General features: G+C 35.6%; 1 protein-coding gene across 8 annotated transcripts in view; it reads left to right on the top strand.

Annotated features, from left to right (window-relative positions):
* Window positions 1-25,944, top strand: part of LOC135691721 (neuronal acetylcholine receptor subunit beta-3) — a 28,672-nt gene extending 2,728 nt beyond the window's left edge. For 2 of the 8 annotated variants that reach the window (XM_065209676.2, XM_089111986.1), the window contains exons 2-6: window positions 15,940-16,048; window positions 18,692-18,828; window positions 19,602-19,646; window positions 19,869-19,978; window positions 20,320-25,944. In XM_065209676.2, coding sequence (XP_065065748.2) covers window positions 15,976-16,048; window positions 18,692-18,828; window positions 19,602-19,646; window positions 19,869-19,978; window positions 20,320-21,481 — 1,527 coding nt within the window. In that variant the 5' untranslated portion in view covers window positions 15,940-15,975 and the 3' untranslated portion in view covers window positions 21,482-25,944. The other 6 variants (XM_089111984.1, XM_089111981.1, XM_089111982.1 and 3 more) reach the window with 6 other exon arrangements.
* The last annotated feature ends 1,298 nt before the right edge of the window (window positions 25,945-27,242 follow it).

Here is a 27,242-nt window from a genome sequence, read left to right as displayed (position 1 = left end):
GTTTGTGGACGTACTTTTTTACAAATTCAGGTAAATTTTTTTGCAGAGAATGAAAAGGTATATTTGGCATGATTATCTTGATCAACTTCCAATAAGAGGAAGTTCACGATGACGTAATAAGTATAGCGCGGTTTGGGGAGGTGTGTAGAGTACCTCTGTCACGTTGAAATCAACTAAATTATGGCAGGAAGGGGATAATAGGCTTTATTTAGGTAACACTCAAGAAACATTTGGAGTCACATGGCCACCAAACCACCGCATCCAGATTCTCTATATCTAAAAGAAATTTATGTTAACTTAAAAGTTACGCACGAGGATAGGAAGCAACCTCATATGACATGTATGGAAACAGTTTTCTGAATTTTATTACTTGGATAGAATCTTCATGAAATCTTTCCCACTTTGGTACTAGCCAAGTATGTGTTATAGATAAATAATGATTGAAAGATTGATCAATTCTAAGATATTATCGCTTTACGTCCTGCAGAAGCAAATAGCCCTTTTGCTCACAGTTGTTTGGTGTTAAATTGTCTGCGGTCCACCAAATGTTAATCGATTCTCTTATGCAGATATTTTTTAAGATCATACTTTTCCTTGCCAGGAAAGTATTCTCGATAGCAATTTACAATAGAATGTCAAGGATTACCCTTAAGCATAAAACTGTAGAAGATAGCACATTAAACATAGTTACCAGACTTTACATTTTCTAACACCAAATAGTTACGGGTTCTATAAAAACTAAAATCTATTTTGTTGACATCTGTGGTCTTGCTTTTTGTCGTACTTTAATTTATTTTCCTGCATGGAAATTCTTTTAAAATGTCGTATTTTGCTTTGCCAGGAAAATATTTTTGATGCGCATTGACAAGAAATGGCCCTCTGAAAGTATACATAAGCATAAAACTGCAGTTAGTAGATTAAGTTTGGTGACCAAAATTTCCTGTTTTTTACAAAAAGTAGCAATGAGGTCTCATCGTTGCCAAAATAATGTTTAACTAGGCCGCAGCGGATGCACAATAACCACGGATACAACCTGTGATGTGGCTGGGTCATCCAATTAAATAAAACTACACCTAAAGCACCGATTGGCAAATTGCTTTGCAATCTTGTAAATCTGTTCTTACCGCTTTTATTGGGAGTTGAATTTTAAAACTCTTTCTAAATTATGTTTGCTTATGATTATAATTGGAATTAAGCAAAGTTTATTTGTAAAAACGTCTTGGCTATTCGAGCTTCGAAGCGCATGCAGCTTTTAATAATTGTTATGGCATTCCTTTATTAAGGCGACACTGTAGGGAAAGATACCATTGTCTCATTAAAACAAGCAGTTCATAGCTCAGATATATTCTAACAAGGTCCTGCTGACGTCAAGATTTGCTTCTCTGCAAGCTAAATCGTCTAAATACAGACGTATTGATCATAGAAGAGGTAAGCAATCGCTCATATTTTTTAAAATATAACTAAACTATACGGCAAAGTCTTTACATGACTGCCAGATAAATTGTTTAAGAAATTGGTATCAAAAGGACGCTAAGAGTTAAGTGTTGAAGATGAACCTAGAAAATATAAGAATTATTATTTGAAGAACATTCCCTAGAACAAAATCCAACTTTTGTGCTTGAGGAGCATGCTCTTTGTGTTTTCAAGGGTTTATACATGTCATTCTCAGGTTATTTTCAACAATCTTGGAAAGAGCTGTTAAGATAAGGTCTTAAAGTGCCCCCAATAGGCGGTATGAATCACGAATTCACGCAAATTTTTGAAATTTACGTTTTCACGCAAAGTTCTTTCGGCATTCACGTTCACGTTAATCCGATTTGTGTTCGAAATTTAAAACTCTGATTAAAAAGCTGAGCTGCAAATTTCCTTATGTCGGTGATTTTGCATTTTTGGGTGAATTCATCAGCATCATTTTGCGAAAAACCAATAGAGTACCGAAGTAGAAGTCATCAAAAATCTTTTGAGAATTTTTTAAATTTGACTTTATAACGGCATAACTGAAAAAACGGCATAAAATACCTCTCAGTATGCGAAATTAATAAGATATGCTCAGAATCGGGCGAGATGTGGTTAATAAAAGATTTCAAGTTTGCTAACGGATTATTGTTATTCTGGCCTGCTTCCTAAAGTTGTGAACCAAGACAAAATTTTGGAGGTTTGATTAGGAAAGAGCCTGCGCTCATGTGCCTATTCTCTCAGCCAACTCGTAACACATTTAACTGATTTGGCATATTTAAAGTTATTTCATGATGCTCTTTCAGGTTAAGGATTCGAAATTAGAAATTCTAAAATTAATTTTTTGTGACGTCATCACTTCTGTTTTCTATTTTAGGTAAATCCCCAAAAATGGATACCAGCTTCTTTTGAACTGCTCATAAGAACCTCTTTTAATCTATAAGAGTTTTTAAGGCTTGGGTGGCAAATATGACTATGTAATGCAAATACTGTAATCCTTGAAGATTCTCTAACTGGAAGTACTTCTGGTTCAAATGTAAATTATCACAAAATATCTAGATCTTTCATTAGTATTACGAATTATTTATCGGCGAAAAGTAATTTCCTCTAAAATTCAACTCCCTTTTGGCTAATAATTGCTCTCGTAGTGACGTATGTATTATTGTAGTGTGTTTAGGAACGTCATGTGACGAGCACTGCATTCGGAAAACTAAGATGATTACTAGCTAGGCTTGTACCAGGTTTGAGATATACTTCGGCTACAAAAACGCTATATTAAGTTAAACGTCTGAAATGTTCAATGGCCAGCATCTTTGAGATTTCCATTAATTGGCGGCAACTTATAACCGTTAGCTTGCTAATTATAGCAAGTTATTGGCAATTTTACAAAAAGGAAAGTTGACTATGACTAACCATGACCAACAGAATGAATGGATTATAGGTTGAAATTTCATCAAACTTTCTAATTAATGCTAAGGTCTCCGCTATCTAATCAACTTTCTTGGACTTTACATATACTGAGGGGGATGTGGGTGTGGGTGGCATGGTTCATTTTTCTTTGTCTTTGTTTTCATCTTTATCTTTCATGCTTCTTGGTTTTTTGTTCTTATTTCTTTTCTTCCATTGCTTTTATTATTTCTTTTCTTCCCTATTTTTCTGTTTTTTATCTTCTTCCATTTCAACTATGTTTTAGATCATTTTTCATTGCTCGTGCTCTTTGTTTTTGCTTCTTTATTTAACCCCTTCCGTCGCTCTTTTTGCTATCTTTTTCCTTATTCCGTGAATCTTTCTTTCCTGCTCTTCATCTCTTCTAACTTGCTGTTTTTTACTTTCACTAAACGAAACTTCATCTTGTTTCAAGTGTCTCAAGTTTCACCCAGGGGCGCAGTGGCTGGGGGGGCAGGGGGGGCAGCCGCCCCCCCTGGCAAAAATTTTGTCGGATAGTCGGAAAATCCGACGTTTGTCGGAAAATTTGAAGTATTAGACAAAATGTAAGGTTTTTATCGATCGTGTCCAAAAGGTCACATATTTTTTTAAACCTGTCGTAAAATAGGGCATGTTCAACCTATTTTCATTAGAGTATTCATCGGAATCTTCTCATTGCTGAAATTTGCAAAGGAAATTAACGCTCTGGTCTCAGATATTTTATAAACTTCAATTTCCGACAGTTTAAGTTCAACTCAGTTCATTCCGAAATGAATTCGCTGGTGTTGCAGAAGACACAAAAGTTATTGTTTTCGCCATGACTTAGAAGAGCAAAATTTTGCCTTGCTCAACCCTGAATGTTTTCAAAAAACAATTGAAAGGCAGTTGTGTGCAGTGTCATTCAAAAAGGTTGCGAAGAATTACGGCCTGGATGACGAAAAATAAAGAGATGAGTACAGCTCTTTCGTCAATAATTACCGCAAATTCAGGAAAGTTAGAGAGAAGAGCAGCCTTCAGCCGGCTGCAGGAGAAAGTCGTGATTTAAGCCCCGGCCAAACCACTCGATTTTTCACTCGATTTTTTACTCGACAAGAAATCTTGTCGAGCAAGTCGATTGGCGTCGAGTGATGTCGAGTGAAGTTTGATCTCTATCAAAAAAGTCGAGTGAAAAAGGTGTTGTGCCACCTTGTCGAGTGAGTCGAGTGAGCGCGTGCGCAGTTATCATCTCTTATGCTGGGCAAGGAAGCATACTACCCTGGGGCCTCGAGGTCCAGGGGACCTTTTTAGGTGATAAATTTTATTTTAAGAATGGAATTAGTCAAAAGAAACAAAATTTTGCCTGAAAATAGTAATTTATTGAAACGAAATAAGTATTTAATGGCGGTTCATGCATAAAACGGACGAACAGGGTCTTATGTCGCTCGAGTTCGTCAAGAGATTGTAAAAGGATATTTGCACGCAAGATAAACACGGCAGCCGATTTGCGTTTCTTTGCCTTCATTTTGTTGGCGTGAGTGAAAAGTCGAATGAAAAATCAAGCGAAAGATCGAATCGTTTGGCCACCCATGCTCGACTTCGCTCGATTTTGAGATCAAATGTCGAGAGAAAGATTGAGCGAAAAAACGAATCGTTTGGCCACCCAAACTAGACTTCGCTCGATTTTGAGATCAAATGTCGAGAGAAATATCGAGCGAAAAATCGAATCGTTTGGCCAAGGCTTTGAATAGAGAAAACTTCCATTCAGATCTTCAGTTGATGATAAGTACAACCTGCAAAGTGCCTTTCCACAGCTGGTCCTTCTTTACAAGATTCTCGTCACTTTGCCAATAGGTTCAACAAACTATGAAAGAGTTTTTTCAAAGCTGAGGATTGTAAAAAATCGGCTATGATCAACGATGGGACAAGACCATCTTTCCTCTCTGATAACAATTAACGTCGAAAGTGATACTTACAGTCGATAGACTTTGGTGACATCATCGATTTGTATGCTGCCACACCTCTTTTGAGAAAGATGCTGCTTGAGTAACAGTTTATATAAATATCATAGGAAAACTATTCTTTTGGACGCGTTATATCTATTTAAGGTTAAGCATAAATAAGTGCAGAGTAATTATGATGCGATTTAAAACTTGCCAATAAAAATTTGTTGCTATAAACAGCTATAAACACTAACGTGACAGTTTATTGTCTAGTATAGCGAGAAGACTTGTAGGGTGTCAATTTATAACTACTTGCAGTTTTGTTCATTTGGTAAGTTTTGTTAGAATAAAGGCTATTGTTGAACCTGAAGGTGTATAACGAACGATCCATTCGTTAACGATTTCCAGATTCATTCGTGATATTGTAGTATTAAGTGTTGCAGTATATGCAGCAAAGGTAGTCTTCAAGAAATGTATTGAGAAAAAATTTGTCGGAAAAATTATAGTTTTATCGGAAAATTTTCAGCTCTGCCCCCCCAAAACTCCCACTGCGCCCCTGGTTTCACCCCCATGCCAACATGCCCAATTATCTTGTGAATGTTTGACAGATTCTCTTCAGGCCCTTCCCACCTTCTTTTTTTCTCCCCTTGTCCAGACCAACTCAGTCTTGCCTTTTTCATCACTCTTCAATTATAATGTATTCATCATGTTTCAAATTACCACTGTTGTATTCGATTCAAATTCAAGCTGCACACGGGTATTTCAGCAGCTGCCCTCCTATGGTGCATCTAAGAGCAGCACCCTGTTTTGATAGATTCGAAAATCTCATCAGAATCAGAATATGTTTATCATTTAGCCCTCAGAAGTAGAAAGGCAATACCTGCCTACGTAATTAATAATAGCTACTTAATGCCTCTAAATGCGACATAAACTGCGTCGCAGATAACAAACTGTGGTATATTATTTATCAAACTCGACAAACCTGGCTGGTGTTTCGGTACCTGTATTGCTATATTGCCTAAAAGCAAGAAGGCAGGGATGCCAAAACTTTGAGCGATGTTACTTCCTTTTAATTTGCAGGCTATGAATTTCATCAAGTTAGAGGCAATTAGTGTATCGTGATTTTGTTCCATGGAGCAATTCACATTCCATATAAACACACTTTTCAGTTACTCAAGTGTTTTAATGTCGTTCTTATTTCAAAATTTAGTTTTCTACTGCAATAACAATATTCTATAAATTGTTTCTCAGACGACTAAATAATAATTTGCACGAAATTTCTATTAGCTTTATTGACAGGCTGGTAATATCTGCCTTTTTTAACATCAGAGGAAAAATTTCGAAAGCACATTTATTTTTTCTTTTCTATAATTGTTTATCTTTGTTCTTACGGTCATGTTTTATACATTATTTTTATTGTTTGGCAAGTCCAGCTTTTATGACTTGTAAAATGAAAGGCAATCAAGCGCGTTTCTGACTCTTGTTTTTCTCTTTTCATAGGGTCTATGAATTCAAAGGTCAGATTACAAAGTCTACCCTAATTTTCAAAAATTCCACTCTGAAAGGTTCTCGCTTGATATGCTTGCTTCTTTCTATTCAAAAGCCTCCTTATAGTTAGGTTACAATTCTTCCGTGTAAACGTTGGACACTTTGTAGTTTATCAAGGGAAGAGGTTTTTGCGTGTTTGTTTAAAAAAACGCCACGCATTTGTCTTGCTTCATTTTGTTTCATATCTGTTATGTGCAGTGGCGGACTGGCTACCCTTTAACCCACCGGGAAAAGCAAGCAAAAAGGCGCCAATAGGTGTTAAAGTTGCTTATTTTTGGGGCTTGTAAAACGGGCCGGGAAAAATTTTGCCATATTTCATCCTTAAAATCCTTTGCAATTGAAAACACCCTATTTAGAATGTCGGAACAATTGGCATTGGCATGAAGAAGACTCTCTGTCAAATTGACTGTATTTGAAACGTCTACACGACTGGTCAAATTTGTAGGTATCAAGTGACGTATTGTTCTCAATTTTATGTATGAAATGATGTTATTAAATTATAGATTTTGAAATTTGGACTAAATCTCAAAGCACGTTTTCAGTTAGCAAGACACTCCCTTCCAAGACTTTATAAAGAAAGCAGCTTCTCTGGCCTAGGAGACAAGATTATTTTCGATTAAACTCGATCTCAAAATCTTTAAAAATTTGACGAAATATATGACTTCGTTCTCATCAAACGGTAACATAAAATTTTTTGAAAGTATTGCAGCATATCATTGAGAGATGTAAAGGGGTGCCTCAGCACCCACCTGCTAGCCTAATGACTATGTTGCTCCTGCCTCCACGCTACAGTTACATATCATTTACAAAAGATATGATTCCAGTTCATCAGCGTGCGGAATTATGATCAGGTATTGAACATGTGCTCAAAACCGTTGATATGTCTGAAAGATATCTGATAACATATCTTGGACAAATGGATTTTAAGAGATCTTGCTGCCATCCTTTTTGCGCAAATTGATGATTTTGCAGATTGATAGGCTCCCTCTCTATGAGAAACTGTGCGTAGAAATGGTAAAAGAATAAATAATTTCTTAAGAAAAGGCACAGTTCCTTCCCGGGACAAAAATTTGAAGAAAGATTGGAAAACTTTAATAGCTAGTTGTAAATTTGAAACCAGTTTTTTTTTCAAAACAGCAGGTTTAACTTTCCATTAAGTTTTCTAGAAGGTTCTTACATGAGGGTATCAATCCTCAGCAAATTCTGTATAATTTTTTTTTTAAAAATGGTCAAGATTTTTGAATTCAAGTTAGTGATAATTTCTTTTGATACAAAACTCCTGGTTTTAGCATACAAAAAGCAGGATGCCTGTGAATTGTTAGTTGAATTGCAAAACGTAATAGCTTGCCACGGGGAGTATTGTCCTCTATCATTCTTTTCACTATCAAAGGATAGTTGGTAGCCCAAAGAAAAAAGGACTACATATTCAAGAGAGACAACACAAGGAATATGCACATATTACGGCAATATTTGAAAAATCCCCTTCTACCTAAACAACTATTTTAACAAACTTTAACAAATGGCCAAAATAACCGAAATAGCCATAACGTTTATGTAAATCCCCCCTCCCCATCTTTGATTACATAATATGTGAACGTTCCCATACCCAATAGCCAACACATCGATAGTTTGATCCAGTTACAGCCATTCTGATTAGAAAGAACACATGGTAGTGCTCAGCTAATTTTTTTTCAAAGTGCGAGCCCTCAGTTATTGGATATCAGGCACTAGGATTAATTTGCATCAGCCAAAAACTAATATGGTTAGTCAGAAATCATTGGTTTCACAAAATTATTAGTCATCAGTCAATTGGCAAATAGTCTGCTAGTTAGCTAGTGAAAATCCCTACTACCCCATCAACAGAAATCGAATTAATTCAAATATTGTGCACTTGCTTGAAAAAATAACAAGTTAACCAAATTACAAGACGTTTTATACTCTGAGGAGTTTCAGACAAAAAAGCTTCTAGTATGTTTAAGAAAATTTCTTTTATCAAAGTCATTCTCAAAGAAAAATATGTTCTTTACAAGGTTTTCAGAAAATCTTGCAGAATTGGCAGATTGGGAAACTTTGCTATCAATCTTAATATTGCTCAAATTAAAGGTGAAGCTAAACTTTTTATGCAAACGTACTTTGGGCAATTGATGATTGTAGTCAATTTTAGTTCTCTGCGAAGAATAGTTGCATTTTGAAAGTTTTGATGTTTTTGAAAAAAATAACTTGGGGCAGAGGGTGCACCGGGAAATTTCCCGGTGTCCCGGTGGGCCAGTCCGCTTCTGGTTATGTGTTTTTATACAAAAAAATTTACGTCCCATTGCCAGTGTAGCCTGCGTGCAGATTTTACAAATAGGAGATTAACAATTTCCTCTATTTGTGAAGTCTGTTGCACGCAAGCTATTAAAACATCAATGTTTTTTATTATTGTTTTTATTCTCGTTGTTACCGAACTGAAAGAATTACGCAATAGGGCCTTCGCTTCAAGATTAGCCATAACAACAGTTGGCCATCAACAGCAAGCAAATGAATGTCACCTCTCCAAGAAATATTTCGAAGATACACTTTGGTAGATAATGGATTATGTAAATGTGTAAACAGTGGATTCGATGAAAACATTGAAATTGCTAATGCCGAGTAATTAGAAATCACAATGAGCTTTCTAACAGCACAGGTGATTTCATTAAATTGAAGAAACTTCACAGCCAAGTTGTATTAATTGAGTTCTTTCTCATAAATATCTACATTTCAATAAACAGATTTTATCTCTTTTATTCGCAAGAAAAACTTTTATTCTGAAAAAGACAAGTCAATGTTTATCTTGCTTATAATAAGGTATCGCTCGATGACTGTCCTGCAACGGGGGGCTATTGTATCTCGTTAGCTTCGTGTTTCATGTTCAAGCTCAGGGAATGTACTAAAAGATCCACAGGAGTTAAAGTTTAGAATAATTTAGCTAGGTTTTTGACATTTAAAGAGCAGTGTTTAGCAATCACAAATTGAAGTCTTCACTAATGAAAAGTGATATCTTTTGACCGATGCATATTATCTGCTTTCCAGTCTGCTCTCTAAACAAAGTTTACTTTTTATTCAAGTTCAGGTTCAGGTTCATAATAATTTAAATTCCACAACATACTAAATTAAGATACAGCAATTTGAAATATCAAACAATAAGGTATGGAAGACAAATTAGATTTGGGATATGTATTTATGGGGAATCATTTAAAGGAGGAACTCCCTCAGTAGCAAAGTTAATCGAGGAGAGAGGCCCCTCTATACACAGAGATATTTTAGCAGATCAAAGATATCAAAATAAATAATAAAGAAAATGAAATCCGAAAGACTGATAACATGAATGAGTTTATTTTGAAGGAAATTTCCCTTCATTACATGAAGGAAATCTTTGTCCAGGCTAAATGTTTGATAATTTGAACTTTCCATGATTTGAGCTCTGGCTGGATAAGTTAAAGATTTGACAATTCATATTTTTGATAGTTCGAAGATAATTGCTTCCCATTGAAAGTTCAAATACTCAGATGATTACTGTATTCAACTTGTACTTTATTTTGTATCCTTTTATAGTTACTAAACATGTCAGATTAACAGAAAATGCGCCATCTCAGATATACCTTTGAACATGACAGTTATTTGTTCAGTAATATAGCTTTTCCTTGTTCTTACTGATGCTCATTATTTCTAACATGTTAAAGAATGAAACTTCCAAAACCATTAAAGGGTTATATAAAGAAAAATATCTGCATCAAATTAACAAATGCATCAATTTAAATAACGCTGCGGGACCAGAGTTGCTTCGAAAATGCTGTGCCACGGTCATAGAAAATCAGTAGTGGGGCTATGGAGGGGGGGAAGGGAGATAATGAGATCGCCACTTTCGTTTCCATAACCATGATCCTTGACATTAATGCAGGGGGGGGGGGGCTACAATTCATTGACCACCAGAACCATTCTTTGTTGTGCAGCCGTTCAGATGCACATTTACTAAAATGACTCACATTTCAGGATCAGCGAAGCCACAGTGGGTCGTTTTTTCCGTGCTGTCAAGGAAAACCATTTTAACCTGCAGTTGTCCCTATCATTGAAAGAATATGGTAGAAGATAATATGCTAGCAGGTATAATACCTCTTTGCACCTCCTAACCTAGGGGCTATATGCTTCAAAGACATACCTTCAATTCCGGACAGATTACCAGGAAAAAAGAAGAAGGAATGAAATTTAGGACAACTTTATGTTTACAGACCGTTTCCAGCCATCAAACAGACTTGGCCATGTCTGACTTATTTCTAATTGAAAACATCGTTATATAAAACACGATCTGCTTAACAAGAAATGAAATTGCGACTTTTTGAATTTTAACTTCATGAACGGCTTTCGATAGCTAGGGGGTGTAGCCCCCAATGATTGCCAGGCTTTTAAGAACTGATTGAAAGCAAATGAATGGACACCATTATTTTTTCTCTCCCCCCTCCCTCTTTATTGTGGCGACACTGTCATTAATCTCTTGCAAGTTGAGTTGAAAAGAAAATCTGAAGGCGCCAAGAGCCTTCGCTGCACTCCAGAGGCGGTTTGTTTGATGCAATGGTTGCCATGGATACATGCTGCCTCAGCCCGTTATTTTTTAATGCCGTTTATTACTTTTTCTTAAAGCTCATAGAAAAGAAAACGCAAATTTTGCAAACGAAGACGAGCAAGTAAACAGAAATTTCTAGGTCAAGAATTTTTCCATAGCTCTATCTTATGTTGTTAGTAAGAGTGAATAAAAGAAATGCTTCATTGAAGGATAAAAATTGACGCCAGGATCAGTCCTCGGGCTATTCTTGCTTTCTTCTGAAGCATTTTGACAGGTGTAGGATAAACCCCCGTCGGGCTGTGCAACTTGAAGCAGTGCATTGTAATCCAGAATGCGGCTCTTGCATAATACGTTAAGAGGGATCTAGGGTCAAAAACGCGAGAAAACAGTGATTAGAAATGGTGGCTTCGCATGATTATGGCATCGGCTTTGTGATGCAGAAGTAAACAAAGAACGATTTATCAAGAAACAGGCAAGGTATTCTCATTTAACGTTAAGCTCAGTCAAGGAGAAACCAGAGACATCAAAGAAAGCCGTGAAAGCATAAAGATAGGTAAGTTGCACCGATTTTTAGTTTTTGGAAGTAAGAGATAGATAAAGTGCAAATAGGATACCATCAGCTGATTGATTAATCGTATTACAATAACAATGTTATGGTATGGGGCAAGTTTAAGGAAAATCAATTATCCGTAATAAATGCTGATGAAGTTGTGCTGAAAATATCCTGTATAGTCTATGGATGGCAAAAACAAGTCTATATTGTGATAGATGCATTACTGCAGGTCAAGCTATGATTGAGCATTGAGTGGAAGACATTGCAACAGAGTGAAAGACGGCGAAGGTATAGAATAGTTGATAATGGGCTTAGAGATGAAATAAAGTTTTGGCCGAGTCTCTATAATCAAATAACTTTATAGACGTGTAACTGTTTCCAATAATGTAGGCTTACCAACATATTTTTAATTGACCAAATTGGATGACATAATTTGCAAATACCTTAACAGGATATTCCTATTTTTGCAAAAGATTTCAAGAAACAAACAACATTTGACAATCATTTTTGAGGTTTTTCGGCATTGAAGCGGAGCCATGTTCATCATAGTTATTGAAAAATAGAATCACTTTGGTTTGCCTCGCATTAACTTAGCATTGCAAACTCACAGGGGTCTCAAATGAGATTAGATACAACGTCAATATAAAATCTATGATTCTCTGCTGGGGTTTGCGACAACAAACGGAAAATCGATTGACCTAGAACAACGTATTCTTGCTTTAATCTGTCAAAAAGTAGGTTGAACGAAAAGCAAAGTGGCTTCTACTTATCCCTTGGAATTGAGGACGCGTCCCATTTCGTACAATTCAAACCAGTCCTTTTAAATGAGCAGCGTAATGGGACTAACGGGAGAAATAACTAGAAACAAAGTAGGGTTTTGTTTATAAAATTGGATTATCGCGAGATTTTATCAAATTTAGATATTTATTTAAAGAAGGCATTGATTGCATGCGCAAAGAGACTGGATAAAAGGCCGGATTGCACGATTTGCTTTGCACAGTAAATAACGTTAGCATCGGTGACATAAATGGCATCTCGAGGCAGCGAAATGTTTGCTTGTTGTGTTGTGTAAAAAAATCGTTTCCAGGTTTGTTTTATTAACGTCTTTTAATGCTAGTAACTTTGCTGATCTGCAACATTTTTCTTATCAACAGAAGCTTATATTTTGACTGATTCAGTTCATTCAGTTCATTCATTCTTGATTGCCTTATCATCGAAGAAGCTTGCACGTTTAAGCATATTTACTTCCAGTCTTGCAAAACACTTTAAATATCCTTTCTTAATACATATCAACCAATTTTTTTTTCAAATGCAAACACAGACTATGAAAAACACAGTCTTCAAAGAGCAATAGCAGAAATGAAATCTTGTTATCATTGCGGCTTTGTTACTCTATGCAGAAGCAGCATGCATGAAAAAATCTTGTATGACTGTCTAGCCTTCTCTAATTTGTTCAGTCATCGTCAAGTACCTCAGAAAGCAGACTGAATTGCTTTTGAGTCTGCAGGTGCTCACGATACATAGAGTTATTTAGTGATGACGTCATAAAAACAATTATGGAAGTTTTGAAACTGGATCCCATAATCTAAAAGTCAAAAGAGCATCATGAAATATTTTTCAATGTGCAAAATCAATTGAATGGTCTACGAACTGGTCGAGATATGGTCATACAAGCACAGAATCTTTCCACATCAAACCTCTGTAATTTGGACATTGATCATAACTTTATGAACAGAGCCAAAATAAGCAGTAATTCTTTAGCAAACTTCAAATCTTCTATTGGGTTTATCTCTCCCGAATTTTGACATATTGAACTGATTTTGCAAATTTTGAAGTAATTTATGTTGTTTTTCAGGTTTTGTGGACAAAATTCGAAAATTTCTAAAAAATATTTTACATAACGTCACACTTAAGAGCTCTCTTACAGTACCATTGGAGCAGATTTACTTTGATATTGAATTCGAATAGGGGTTTGAGTTACACAACGCCGCACTAATCTGTTTAGCAATAGCGGAGTGCCAAGTCACTCCGGAGACACTGCATAGCGGAACGTTGTGGTGTGATAGCACGCATCCGATATACGATCCCCTTTTTCAACCGTCAATGCTCGAAAGAAAACATTGCTTAGAGAAAAAAATGATATTTTATCAAACGTCCAGAGTGTAAAGGTCAGAAGGTGACGCCCACAAAATGTCAAATTGGGTTTGAATTTCTCTTCTGACAAGACGACAGCAACTAACCGACTTTTGCATTCGTAATACTATTTGTTTGAGTTTAGCAGATCAAATAGGCACAAATTCTAAGGCAAACGCCATAAATTTGCTCATAACAAAATTCCCTCGTCCTGAAAAAAATCAAACTAGCTGTTTCCAGTGTCAAAGGTTATATTCTTTCATGGCGCGAAGAACTTCAAACAATTTATACGAAACTTTAACTCGCTGTGTTCCCATAACAACACAAGCGTTTGGCAAAAACTGTTGATTTATTCAGCGGATAACTTCAAATTTGAATTTCCAATTGAAGTGACATATAAAAAAGGATTTCGTTTTCTTTGTTGTTATAAATCTCACTTTGACAGCAATTCAAAAGGACTTAATCTAGTTTTCTGTTTTTGAATTTTTGAAAAAAAACCAACTCACTCAAATTATAATTTTTAACACGATTTTAATGAAAAACAAATTCGATTATTCATAAGGCATGTTTTTTACTTCTCCGCAAATTTTTTATGATATTTCCCACGAACTAACAGCATCATGAAGCACCTGAAAATTCAAGATTTTTCACCATTCTGATGCAATAAACTTTATTCTCTTGTCCATTTGTAGGTATACCTGAATGCTCAAAGCTTGTCTATTTGTCTATCGACTGATTAATCATCTTTTCAAAACAAATTTTTCAACGTTGGTCAGTGTTTTTTGTAGCTCTTTTGCGCAGGGTCGGAAATTAGATGTAACTTCACTAGTATGCCTTGGTGCACGTAGATTTGAACCACATGGAGTCCTGCATCAATGCAAACAGCTGCCCTCATTAGAAGAAAGGCGCTGTCCTAAGTTTCCGAACAAAGTTGTTAAGCAATATTTATTAATTTATAGAATTCTCGAGCGCGAATGCTAGTCGAAAGAAGAACTTTTGTATCTTAGTGGGAAGCAAATGAGTGGGATTCTATAAATGCAGGGGCCATGTCAAAGTGGAAGGATGGAGATAATTTGCCTTGCTTTTTAATAACGGTCATCTTGAATGACTGATGAATAATTTTCAATGTTTGATGTTCCACACCTCCCCCCTCTGACATTGCCTTTGCCAGGGGCGTATCGTACGGGGGATGTGGGGGTGTTCACCCCCCAACTTTCAGAGAACTTAAAGGTAGAATTAAATTTTGGTTGTAAAGCTGCCTTTTCACTAAATCTTAAATAAAATATTTAGAGATCTTTATATACATTTTTTGGCAGTAGAGAACTTGAACCCTTATTCTGACGTTTTATACTCTGAGGAGTGTCAGACGAAAAAGCTTTTAGTTTGTTAGAAAAAGTTTGCTTTCTTCAAAGAGATTTTTGGATTAATATTCATGTTAACTCAACTTTGAGTTAATAAAATTCGAGAAATGCCTAACTTCAACTTTGAGACCAATTTCAAAACATTTTGAAATCGCTTTAAGGACAATTGTTAATTTTTTGAAAGAAGCTAAGAAAAATTCTTATGATCTTTTTGCAATTCAGAAGAATTTTTCATGCTACAACTTTTGCTGCTAAATATAAATTTATCGAGATGTTCCAGATGTTACTATGGATACCGTAAAAATAAATATTTCTTTACAAATCATCATTTATCTACGTGAGATAATTTTAGAAAAGTCAGTTATAGCTGATGTGTCCAGCTGACATTGCCTGTCACTTGCAAGCCATCCTGCAGTATTTCATCTCAATCAAGTAAATTATTTGAGCGATACACTTTGATATAACAGAGAGGAATCTACATTGAGGCATGATACAATATTAAACCTTTTGTTTGTTTTGATAGCCTTTTGCCACCCCTCTCGATGTTTTAATCAGTTTAAAGCAAGATGCCCAGTTGTAAGCAGATGTTTTGGATGAACAGTCATTCAATCATTTCAAAACCGTCGAATCAAGTTAGGGAAGTCTTTTGATATGAAGAGGTTGATCTTTTTAAAAGGTCGCCTTCTAGTACGATTAAAACTGCTCTCTATTGATCTTTGAATTACAAATCTTTATTGACTCTGCTCAAGGTAAGAGTAATCTAGATTGAAGTATGTAGCATGCATTGCATTGCCTTTTGCAAGTCAGGCTTCGAACAGACGATTTGATGCTGTTTGTATTCACGGCACGCGCAGCATAGACTTTGACATTGGCTACAGGTATATTATTGTATTCAGAATTAGATTTTAGTCATGATCTGACTTTTGTTTTGTAAGCATAAGACAATATATGTTTTCCTTCTAGGCTGATTTTAGTCGTCCTTGCAACAACTTGGCAGTAATGGGATTCACAGCTATTTTCAGATACATTGCAGTTTTGATAACAATCACTTCGTCTTCGTCATATATTTCAGGTACTTTTACTATTTCCTTTAATGAACTATTTTCATTGTGGTAAATTAAGAAAATCAGAATGTTAGATTTTTGTTATAGATTTAGTTATGTTATTGTACTATGGAGTATCAAATCTTTTGCCGAGGTAAGCCGAGCTCTACAATGTTGACATCTTCATGAAACCAACAATCTTTCTCCCAAAGTAGATTGAAGGTACAAATGTTTATACAGACAAACACAGAAAAACTGTCAGTTCTGTTTAGCTGTTAATCGATATTTGACTGAAAAAAGACAATAAGAACTTTACAGTAAGTTGACATTCAGAAGTTGTAACATGAAGTCACAGGTTGTAACATGGAGTAACAAGCGGCTACTTTGTCAACACAAGAACAGTCCTGGGCTAGTCCAAAACTCATGCAAGAATGAAGAAAAACGATAAAGATGTAGATTCTTTGTAAGGCCCTTTTAACTTGCAAGGTCTCGCTAACGGATTCCGTGGAGACGTTTACTACAATGATTGTTGATGTTTTTGGATCGAAAAAGAAGGTTTATCTAGTGGAATTGGTCTTTGCATTCTAGTATTTGTCAATTGTCAAGTATATGACTTGTCCAAGAACTTTGGCAGGCATTGTAGGATATAACCGCAGAAGAGTTAGGATGGCATTAGAAGCGAGAAGAGAACACGTGGTAAATAAGTTGCTAGCTTATCTTGGTCGAAAAATATTTACACATTTTTGCTATGGATTCGGATATTGTTTGTATTTACTCAAGTTCGTGAGGTTTTGATCACTTGCAAGGTCGTGGCATTCAATGACTCTGTAAAACAACAGTTAAAAGCTTTCTGCATTGTTGTTTATGCGTTTCACGTTCTGACGCACGAACACAGACTTTTTGCATTCTGCTTCAGCTGAAAGCCAAGACAATCTTATTCTCCTCTTTTAGCTTTTTGTTCCGCTTGCCTCTTTTCCCATTTGATTCCCTTTCTTGCTAACTCCATTTTGCATTGCTTCTCTTTTCATTTATTTTATATTTTTGACTTCAATTCACTCAAGATTGTCATTTGACTGCTACTTGTTCTCGCTAACATCTTGGAAATATTCGTATAGAGTTGGAAATTTACAATTTTATCAAAATTTTCAGATAATTTAAATTTTGTATTTTCTCTGTCTTCTGTTCTTTTCTTTCTTCATCTAATAGCCTTCTGTCAATCTATTAAGCGTATTTCAATCAAACAATACTTCTACTTTTCCTCTTTTTAGCTCTTGCCATTTCTGTCAATTGTAGTATTTCCCTTTAGCCTCCTCAATATTACTTGTTTATATCTTCTTCTTTGCGTGTTTCATATTTTTCTTTACTTTCTCGTTTGATTCCTCTTCTCTTCCGGTACCTTCTTGCAAACTCCCAAAACGTCGTCTGCGTCACTATGCGTCTGTGCAAACTCTATAGATTTGGTGGAAACTTCTTCCCCAGTCTATATTTACTCTATATTTTTTCATTAAGCCTTCGAAAACCATGATTCAAAGAACCCAATGAGAATTGAAGATAAGTGGGATTTTCTTCGACTCAAGTGCTCGACATTTTGTGACACATTTTCCAAAGTCATGCCTCCTAAATTTATTACGATGGGTGACATGATATAAACAAGAATTACATATAAAGATTCCGGGCATCGTAATTTTCCTTGCCTTTTTGTGGCTTGTAGGGTTGTATCGGTGATAAAATTCACGGTAGAGGATATCTTAATTCTTGGTTGAAAGATCATAAAGAACGGTATTGAAAGAAAATTAACTTTGATGGTCACTATATAAACAAGTCAGGGCTGGCAATCTCTTTATTGAGAGGTTACGGCAAATGATTGGTAACTGATACATCAAATTTATTACCGATATTTTGCACAGTTTTAAATAATTTGATTAAGCAAGTTTCATCAGAAGTTGAGTTGTCTGTAATGTCGCTCATCAGGTAGCATTGAATCTCCCCTTGAAATTCGGTTCATACTTGATAATGCCTTTGGACCTGTTGAGACCCTTGTGAATTGCACTCTAGAGTTAAATTTGTTACAAACCTTTTTAAACACAAATTGATCCATCGATGCTTTGAAATAAATCCTACATGCTCTAATTAATGTGTTTTGGAAGCGTATGAAGTGTAATTAAGATACAAAAATGGTGCAAACTCACTGAAGGCCATGTGATCATTCCATCCTCATCTCCAAAGTCATTTAACATAAAAAGACCACTCAAAGTGGGTTGAACCTTCAGTTGAGCAATGGAACCCTTGCAGAATCCAAAACAACACTATTGTTTGTCTGGCCTAGAACAATTGTAAGATTCCAGGAACCATATCTTATCTGCATTAAAAAGGTTCGACGTTGGAAATTCCCTTGATCTAAGGCTCAAATCCCAAGCCTCAACTACTTCTTATATTCATTCAGAATTATGTCTTAGAAAATTTTGTCCTCGGCACAAAGTTCAGAGCTTCCTCTTTCTTTCTGTCCCTCCTTGAGTAATGATTAATGAAACTAATGAACTTTCCTTCGTTGAGTTGTTGATTCAAATCATTGATTGCAATCATTGCCCCTCCTCAAGTAAAGAGTTATGAAACCAATTAATTATGTACTTCATTAATTTGTTTATGCATAACATTGATTGCAATCATTGCAGGCAGCATTGTCAGCACAGAGCAGCGCTTGATTGAACATCTGCTGACAAATTACAGCAAAGAGGCTAGGCCAACATTGAGCCAGAAGACAGCAACGAATGTGTCGTTTGGCCTCGAGCTCGTGCAGCTAATCAATGTAGTAAGTATACTTGTATTAAAATGAATAGGTTTCAAAGGCTTTACAACGATACTAGCGCCATCTAATCAAAGTTGGTCCAGAAAAAGTTTCAAGGTATGTTTCTTAGATTTGATACTCACCTTGTGATTAAATCCAACTGTTACCAGCAGTCGAGACCGAAAGGTATTCTATTTTATAGTGGTACAATCACTGATCTCTATAAAAGATAATAGGGAAAGATTGTGACATTTGGTAGGTTCCGATCGACGAGCAGAATTTAGCGCTTGTAAGCGTTCACGATATTTGTTCTCTGGTTATTGATTTTATGAAATATTATATGGGCATAAAGCTAAAGGTTTTACTTATAGGTTTGACCGTGATAAGTGTAACATGTAAGATGGTAAAAAGTTTCACATGGAACGCTTTTTCCAGCGAAATCCCTTATAAATTTTAAAACTTAACATTTTCATAAATTCTGCAATACGAGCACCAACAGCATGAAAACTTGCATCCGATCGGAGCGACAGATGTCACAAAAGTTTTGTTTCAAATCCTAAAATGAGCTCTAAATTTATTTAACAAAACGAGGCCGTCGTGAATCGCTGTATAATATATAAAATCTCTAACACCAACAGTATATTGTCTTAATCGAAGGAATTATTATGATGAAATAAAATTTTTTTGCTCTCTTTGATGAACTTTCTACCTACTCATTCTCTCTATGTATACGGCACAGTTTAATCCTAATTTTTATTTTATGCCACGTGCTTTCAAGTAACAATTATTTTTTCTAGAACGATCGATATCAGATGATTACTGTCAAGGTCTGGGTCAGGCAGGTAAAATCAACCTCCTCTTGTTGTTTTCATTTAGAGTTGCTGTTTAGGATTAGGTCAATGGAATGCAAGCTTGCTAAGAAAAGTTTAGATTTTCAAGGCTCTTCATCAGAATTCTAGTGATTGCATGGCTTTTTAATACATTTAGGCAATGGTGTGTAGACTGTTTATAATAGATCTTTCTTATGAATCATTTTGTTAACTCTGAAACCAAAATAATTACAGAATTGGAAAAACGAGCTGGTCAGATGGGACCCGAAAGACTGGGATGGCATAAAATCTGTTCAAGTTGATGGAAAGTTGATGTGGACACCTGATATTGTTCTCTATAACAAGTAATTTTTAATTCATTTATGACTTACATTCTAAATTTATTTTGCATACATTTTTGGTAGAATTTGTTGATAAGTTTTTTTATTAAGAATATAAGCAACATTGTAATGAAAGCACCGAATGTGGAGTCTTGAGGGAATGCATAAATGTGCTTTGTATACTGCTGAATACAAGTGAAACCCATTTGTTGCCTTCTAGGACTAGAAGATTAGGGAGGAGCTTGGGTGTTTAATTGATACTCCTATCATTTTATGTATATGAAGTTTTGTACCATTGTAAGTACTGCTTGTCGTATCAGATTATTTCCTTTTCTTGCTTCAAAAACGTTGATATTTCTTTTTAGCGCTGACAGTGAATTCTCTGGAGGCTTAGATAAATACAAAACGAGGGTGATATTGTATTCAGATGGCAGTCACTACTGGCTCAGTCCCTCGACATTCACAAGCACTTGCAAAATAGACATTACATACTTCCCTTTTGACAAGCAGATCTGCAGTTTGAAGTACGGCTCATGGGCATACGACTCGTCTGGTATCAATATGATGGCAGACAATAGGCCAGTGGTAACATCCCAGTACATAAACAGTTCTGAATGGGAAATAGTTGAAGGTTTAAAAACACGCAATTCAGTTAAATATGCTTGTTGCCCGTACCCATACTTAGACGTCACTGTAAAACTTGTTCTCAAACGCAAGCCTCTCTACTATATATTTAACGTGATTACCCCATGCCTTGTATTGGCAGTCACTATATTGTTCGGGTTCTTCTTGCCTCCGGAATCAGGAGAACGCATCAGTCTGACTATCACCATCCTGCTTGCCGTGGCTGTTTTTCTGCAATTGGTCAGTGACAGCCTGCCGAGGAATTCCGACAGCATTCCTATACTGGCGATATTTTATATGGTAATAATGACCGAAAGTGCCTTGTCCCTTGTAACCACATGCATTGTACTCATGTTCCATTTCCGCTCAACTGCACGTGGTGTGGAAAGGCCTCCGCCATGGATGAGGAAGTTATTCTTTCAAAAAATCGGGAAACTTATCAAGATCAAGCGATTAAAGATTTCTGATTCAAAATTTGAATCTGAAGCACCGAAATCCGAGAAAATGAACGGGAAGACATATTGCAACGATGGCTTTGCAGAAAGCTACGCCATCCCAGTGGAAAATGGCACTTTTGAAACAAGGCAAATGCCTCACTCACCTAGCCTTAGGCCTACAAGGAACGGCATAGCCAGTGGGAAAAAACAACGATTAACTCCGAATTTAACCCTTCAAGACTTGGACATGAACAGTTATGGGAACAAAAATATTCTGGATGATATACTGACAGAGGTCCAGATTGTCGCCGATAATTTCAGGCAAAATCAAGCTACTGAAGAGAATCAAGACGAGTGGAAGCATATTTCGATGATTTTAGATAGGATGTTTTTCTGGTTATTTCTAATAACCCTTACAATTTCAGCAGTGGCAACGCTTTTGCCAGTTTATCTAAAATATAATTGATACCGTATCCTAAAATTTAGAATTGTTAAGAAACTTAAATGTATCTTTCTCATACAGTTATGCATACATCCATATATATATATATACAGTATATACAACATGAACAGTATGTAATGTTATGCAGGAGCTTTTGCATTGCCTCTGCGATGCAGCCCAAGCCGCAGTTATCAATCACCCAACATGAAGGTAAATCATTCAATGGACCACGAATCCTTGTCTAAGCCATACTTATTTACGTTTTAGACAAGGTTTCTATCAACTAAAGACATTTCATATATCATTTCAATGCTAGCATTGCTGGTCACCTACAGGCTAGCATTTTAGGCCATTAACAAGTATTTTTCCATGCTCTTTGTTGATAAGCATACTTTCCCAATTGCTCGTTTCTCTAATTTTAGAACATTCCAACGAGGCTCTATACCTGAGAATTTTGGCTTATCTTCTCCTCACAATCGCTAAGAATTAATATATCAAAATTTTCAAGATTTTGCTTATGAAGTTTTCTCAGAAAAAATATGAATTTAGAAGGAAGGATTTTGCTAGTTTGAAAAAGTTTAATTGGTTAATTAGCGTTTGGTTGCTGTGCAACTATTAAGGCATGACCCAACGAATCAAACATTTGCAAAACATTATCCAGAAATGTTTAATGGAACTCACAAGTTCCGTAAAGCATCACTCGACATCACCAAACATTCGCAAAACATCATCCAACAATGTTTGTTAGAAACAAGTTCCGTGAAGCATCATTATTCTGATAATAAAACATCATCAAACATTCCTAAAATATGGTGGCAAATTTAGTTAAACATGTTTTATGAAACAATATTGGATGATGTTTCATTGCGATAGTTGATTCGCTTTGTCAGGACATTCAGTTACTTATCAAAAAACGAATTCGCTCAAAAATAGCTTGTTGTGATTTACAAACATGAAGAAAATATATCTAGGTTACTTCTTTTTTAAGATTGATATTTCTTGCTAATTTTAGATTTTCTGCAACCGATTTTATCTCTTCTACCTAGACGAAGGAATAATGATAGGGGTGTTGTCTCTAGAAAATCTTTGAGTCAATCCCTTTTTACATTATGGAAACAAGATTTATTCCATCCTCTTCTAAATGTCCTACTTTTTGACAAGGAAGAAATATCAGATAAGTTTTCCCTCTAAAAAAATTTTGATTTAGTTCTTAAAGAATACGTTAAAAAACATTTTGGCAAAAGGATTGTGGTTAGCAGCCACTGTACTCGCTGAATCATCATTTTAATAGATTAATTCTTAGCCAATGAATTTTACGCCTTTATTTTCTTGGAAACAAGAAATCTCGATTTTCTACTTGCACTACAAAAGATATGAAAAATTCTAATTCAAGTTGCCTTTGCAGAACATACAATTAATCCACTTTATTGGAAAGCAAAGCACAAATATCTTTTTAAATATGCTGGGGTTCCTGGGGTACCAGGTCACTTATTAAAGGGTACTTGCACTTGCATAAGGGGACGCTGATAATTTCATCAAATAATACTATTAATTAAAGTAAAAATATGGTATGAATATTGCATATGACCTACTGTAAATGTACGTGCTATGCATTTATTCTGTAATGAAGAGATTAACTTTATTGTTATGCACTCTTAGCATACCACTGTTTTGTGGAATTTATCATTGGTCAAGAGAAGAGCTACTAATGCAGTTCAATACAATACAGTAGAATACGCTGGTAACTGTTCTCGAATGAAATAATATTGGGATGATTTGTCTGAAATAATCTTAGGTTAAATTTGTTTATTTTTTATGGATTTAGGCCCAAATATGTTACTTTAACTTCTCCTATTACAAAATGAAATTAAGCCGATAATGTATTCAGATAATGTGAAGCAGCGTTTATCGAATGTTGTACTTCTTTAATTTTAAAAGCATGCTCTCAAATTTGATGATAACTTCGTTCTTCAGTGTACCTTAACTTCAGATTTAAAAAACGCATTCAGTCTTTTTGTTTATGATTTTTGTGGTTACGTTTTTCAAGATTAAAATCCTGCAATGATTGAGAAGGAGTATTGCCAAGAATGCTATGGAGATGAATGTGCATGGGCGCTTCTTCAATGAAAAGAAAATCATCCCACATTTTCACATCAAAACATCTTCAGTGATCGAAATGTCGATGCTAAATGTTTGAAAGCGAGATAAAGAAAAAAAGTTGATATTCATAATATTATTGTCAAATGGCATATTAAAACAAAGCCTTTCATTTCTACTGGCAATTTTGCCCATATTCTTTGGCCCATAAACCATTCTGAATGTGTTCTGTGGAAGCTCATTGCAATGCATAATTTACCTTGCATCAATTCTTCTTAACTATGCCTCTCATTTTAAACAACGGTGCTTCGTATTCTGAACATAGTGCGTCGTCTTACTTTCAACAAGATCCGTCGTCGTATTCAAACCAAGACGTGTTGTCGTCTTCTGAATAAGACGCGTCATCGTATCAAGATACGTCGTCATATCAAGATGAGTAGTCATATTACGATCACTGTAAGATTTCCAAAAATCTTGGGTTATCTTGGATAAGAAGTGAAGAAACAGAGGACGTCAAAATCATAAAATGCAGACCCACGACCCAGAAGAGATCGAAGTGTGTTAAAGCAGTGCCTCTTTGATATACACAACTAGTTGAAAATTTTCGTTGGGTCTGCATTCAAGTTGGTCCATGACTTCTCACTAGTAGGTGTCCCTCTTTCGGTTTAGATTTTGTGTTGTCTTGTGTATGTTTCAAAACATCTTTTTCCTTTTTCTGTCAATTTTAGCACTCACATCCTTGTTTTGTTTTTCTCTCAGTTTCATCACAGTAAAAAGTATGTCATTTTGCATAAAATCTACCAGTATAATTTCCATAAAACCCCCTCCTGCGTTGGAGCCTAGCCAGACCACCCAGGAATTTAACATGAGCCCGTTTTGAGCTTAAAATGAACATTCATTGATTAATGACATTACAGCCCTATAAACATATATCCTTTCCCTTCGTCCCGTCACAATTTATATCATGAAATGATAAAAGTCTTAACTAGTCACGAACGTTCGTTTTTAGGGCTAACCGATACATGCTGGGAGAAATTATACCATCTAACAACATACACCCGACAATAGCTTAGAGATTCAAACACATCAACTTAAACCCGTGAAACCCTTAGTTTTCATGTGTTTACTTCGCTAGATATAAACAATACTAGAAGCATGATTCTATTGATAAACTCACTTACCCTCAACGTTCTAGTTACCAAGGCGTAATATTACCTGGGAAAAGATGCTTGAAACAACGAAAGTGTTGGCTACTTTTCAAGCAGGAATGACTTTCTCGACTCTCTTCTACTGCACCTCCATGTAGAAGTATATTTTTAATAGGAATCAATGATTTAGGCTTGATGCCAAATAAATAGGCCTTCAACGGGCGCGATGCTTCGCCTTAAAGCTTACGACAAGGAGTTCCCTAGATAATTTGAAAGCATGCAGAAGATAACACCAATCGAGAAATGTAAAGCATGCCAAATGCACCTCTCAAGGGAGGTTGTTAGAATACATGGCTTTCAAAGTCCCAAAAACAAACAAAACATTTTGATAGTATCCACTTATTTATCTACCCACTTACAAAACTTATTTTGAGGAATAAATAGAATGCTTTCCTCAAAAGGTAGAACTTCTTAGTACTAAAACGGAATTTGCCGTTAAGGTTCAAACGAAGGAGACCCTTTCCCTAATTTCTATGAGACCCTTAAAAGTTTATTGTTGATCTAACAGTACTTTAGAAAGTCTATTTGGAATATCTTTATAAACAGACATAAATGTTGTACTTTCTTTGGATTTGGGAACTGGAGAGTGAATTTAAAATTTTAAAGAGTTCACGGAGGAATCGAAAAAGCCAATGTAATAAAGAAATATGAGTATGATAAAAGATACCTAATGGATTAAAGCTATAAAAAATAAAAGCAATGAACAAGGAAATCATAATTTTGAAACCAAACCGATTTTACAATATCTCAGTATATTCATCATTTGCGGTAGTTATGGGTGAATGTGCATTTTATGTCTGTCAAAAATTGCCTTCAAATATGACGTTGGTATTTGAAATGTTAGAAAACAGCTGTACCAATCCAGGTATTACATATAATTACCAATTAAGTTGTTTGTACAGTAACATTTGAAATAGCTTAATAAAGTGGGAATATAAACAAATAGTTCATTGTGTAAAAAAGTGTCAAAAATGGCGTTTAAATACGAAGTCGCCATTTGAAATGGCAGCAAAGAGATATGAAATATTTTCTACCAAATAAACCTTTGGTGCTTTAAAATTTCCGTGTAGCTTGAAAAATGCAAACGTAAGAAATAGTTGATAGCAAAGTCTCATAAAAAGCTTGAAATAGTTCTTAAGCCGAATTTTTCTGTTTTTAATATGAAACAGATTTTCATCGATATCAATCAGCGAACGGATAATGGTAATATCTTCTTAATAAAGAATTATATCCTCAAATATGGAATAAGGAAAGCATGTTATTATAGAGCGAAATGCTTGGGTGATGATTACTATATATAGGCTTTATCGTCGTAAACTTATACATCGCGTAGGAGCGCGAGTGATTTTTTCGCTGAATTCTCCAGGAGTGCGAGTGTTTTTGCACATTTTTTTTAGGAAGGATTTTGTCATGGCAGAGGGCGTGGTTCTCGCAGCCTCTGCAGGAGAGCACTCTACAGCCTCTTTTTGACTGATCAAGAAACTGAATGCTAAATTGAATGGAATGGTTAAAGCCTTAACTAACGTTCCTTCTCTGTTTCAAATAAATCATTCATCGATGCACTTTACATTCCTCTTTTGCTGGGCTGTGATCCAATAAAAAATGGTTCCCTTAGGGGTAAAAATTGGTCACGTGAATACTTTAATTGTAGCAATATGTCGGAATTTAAAGAAGAGGCTCTAAAAGATTCCCTCTGGATTATTTGTTATGATATCAAGCACTTGCCATGCTCTGAAGTCGTAAAAAAACAGTGACTCCTCCGCAGAGGTAATATGCTTATATGACGAACTTTAACCCCCGTATTTACGCCTTAAACCCCAACAAGTCCCCGTTCACCATCTCTTTTCCAAGTATCCAGACCCATAGCTACCTGAAAATATCCATTTGAATTTCTCCATCCTGAGGTGGTACCTACCTCCACTGTAGCCCGGTCTATTAGCTCACAATTTTGATTTATGAACTTCACAACTTTGTTCTGAGATGCACAACTATTAGATTGTTGTAAAAAGAACAGCTTTGTGAAAACGATGGGCAATTTTCAAAATGACTTGTGTGCAATAAATCAACTAGAAAGCTAGATGGGACTCTACTGTGCATGCAGCACTAACGCAACAACAATAATCCTGGGAAACTCTGAAATTTCTGAGAACCTTGCATCAAAAATGTCATTGGAAAAACTCACATTCTTACATTCCGTAACTGCGACATTCAATTAAATACTTCTTGTTCAGATACTTCTGTTGGCTGTTCTTATACACAAGCTTAAATATATAATTTACATATCCTTGTCATTTTGTGGTCATAATAAATAATTTGCTGAAATTGTGAAACGGTTGAAGCTTCATACAAATGATTCCTTGCTAAGCCCATTAGGGCAATAGATTCTTCTAAAGAAAGAAAGTTACATTTATTGGTCGGTTTTATTTGGCTCAGTCAGTCATAATGTGCTCTATTTTAGTCGCCAGTTAGAACAGATCAGA

This window comes from Rhopilema esculentum, chromosome 13 (genome assembly GCF_057945365.1).
Source record: "Rhopilema esculentum isolate cy_ngs chromosome 13, ASM5794536v1, whole genome shotgun sequence".
NCBI classification, from domain to species: Eukaryota; Metazoa; Cnidaria; class Scyphozoa; order Rhizostomeae; family Rhizostomatidae; genus Rhopilema; species Rhopilema esculentum.
Note: the sequence above shows the minus strand (reverse complement) of the source record. Positions and strands in the feature narration are given on the sequence as shown.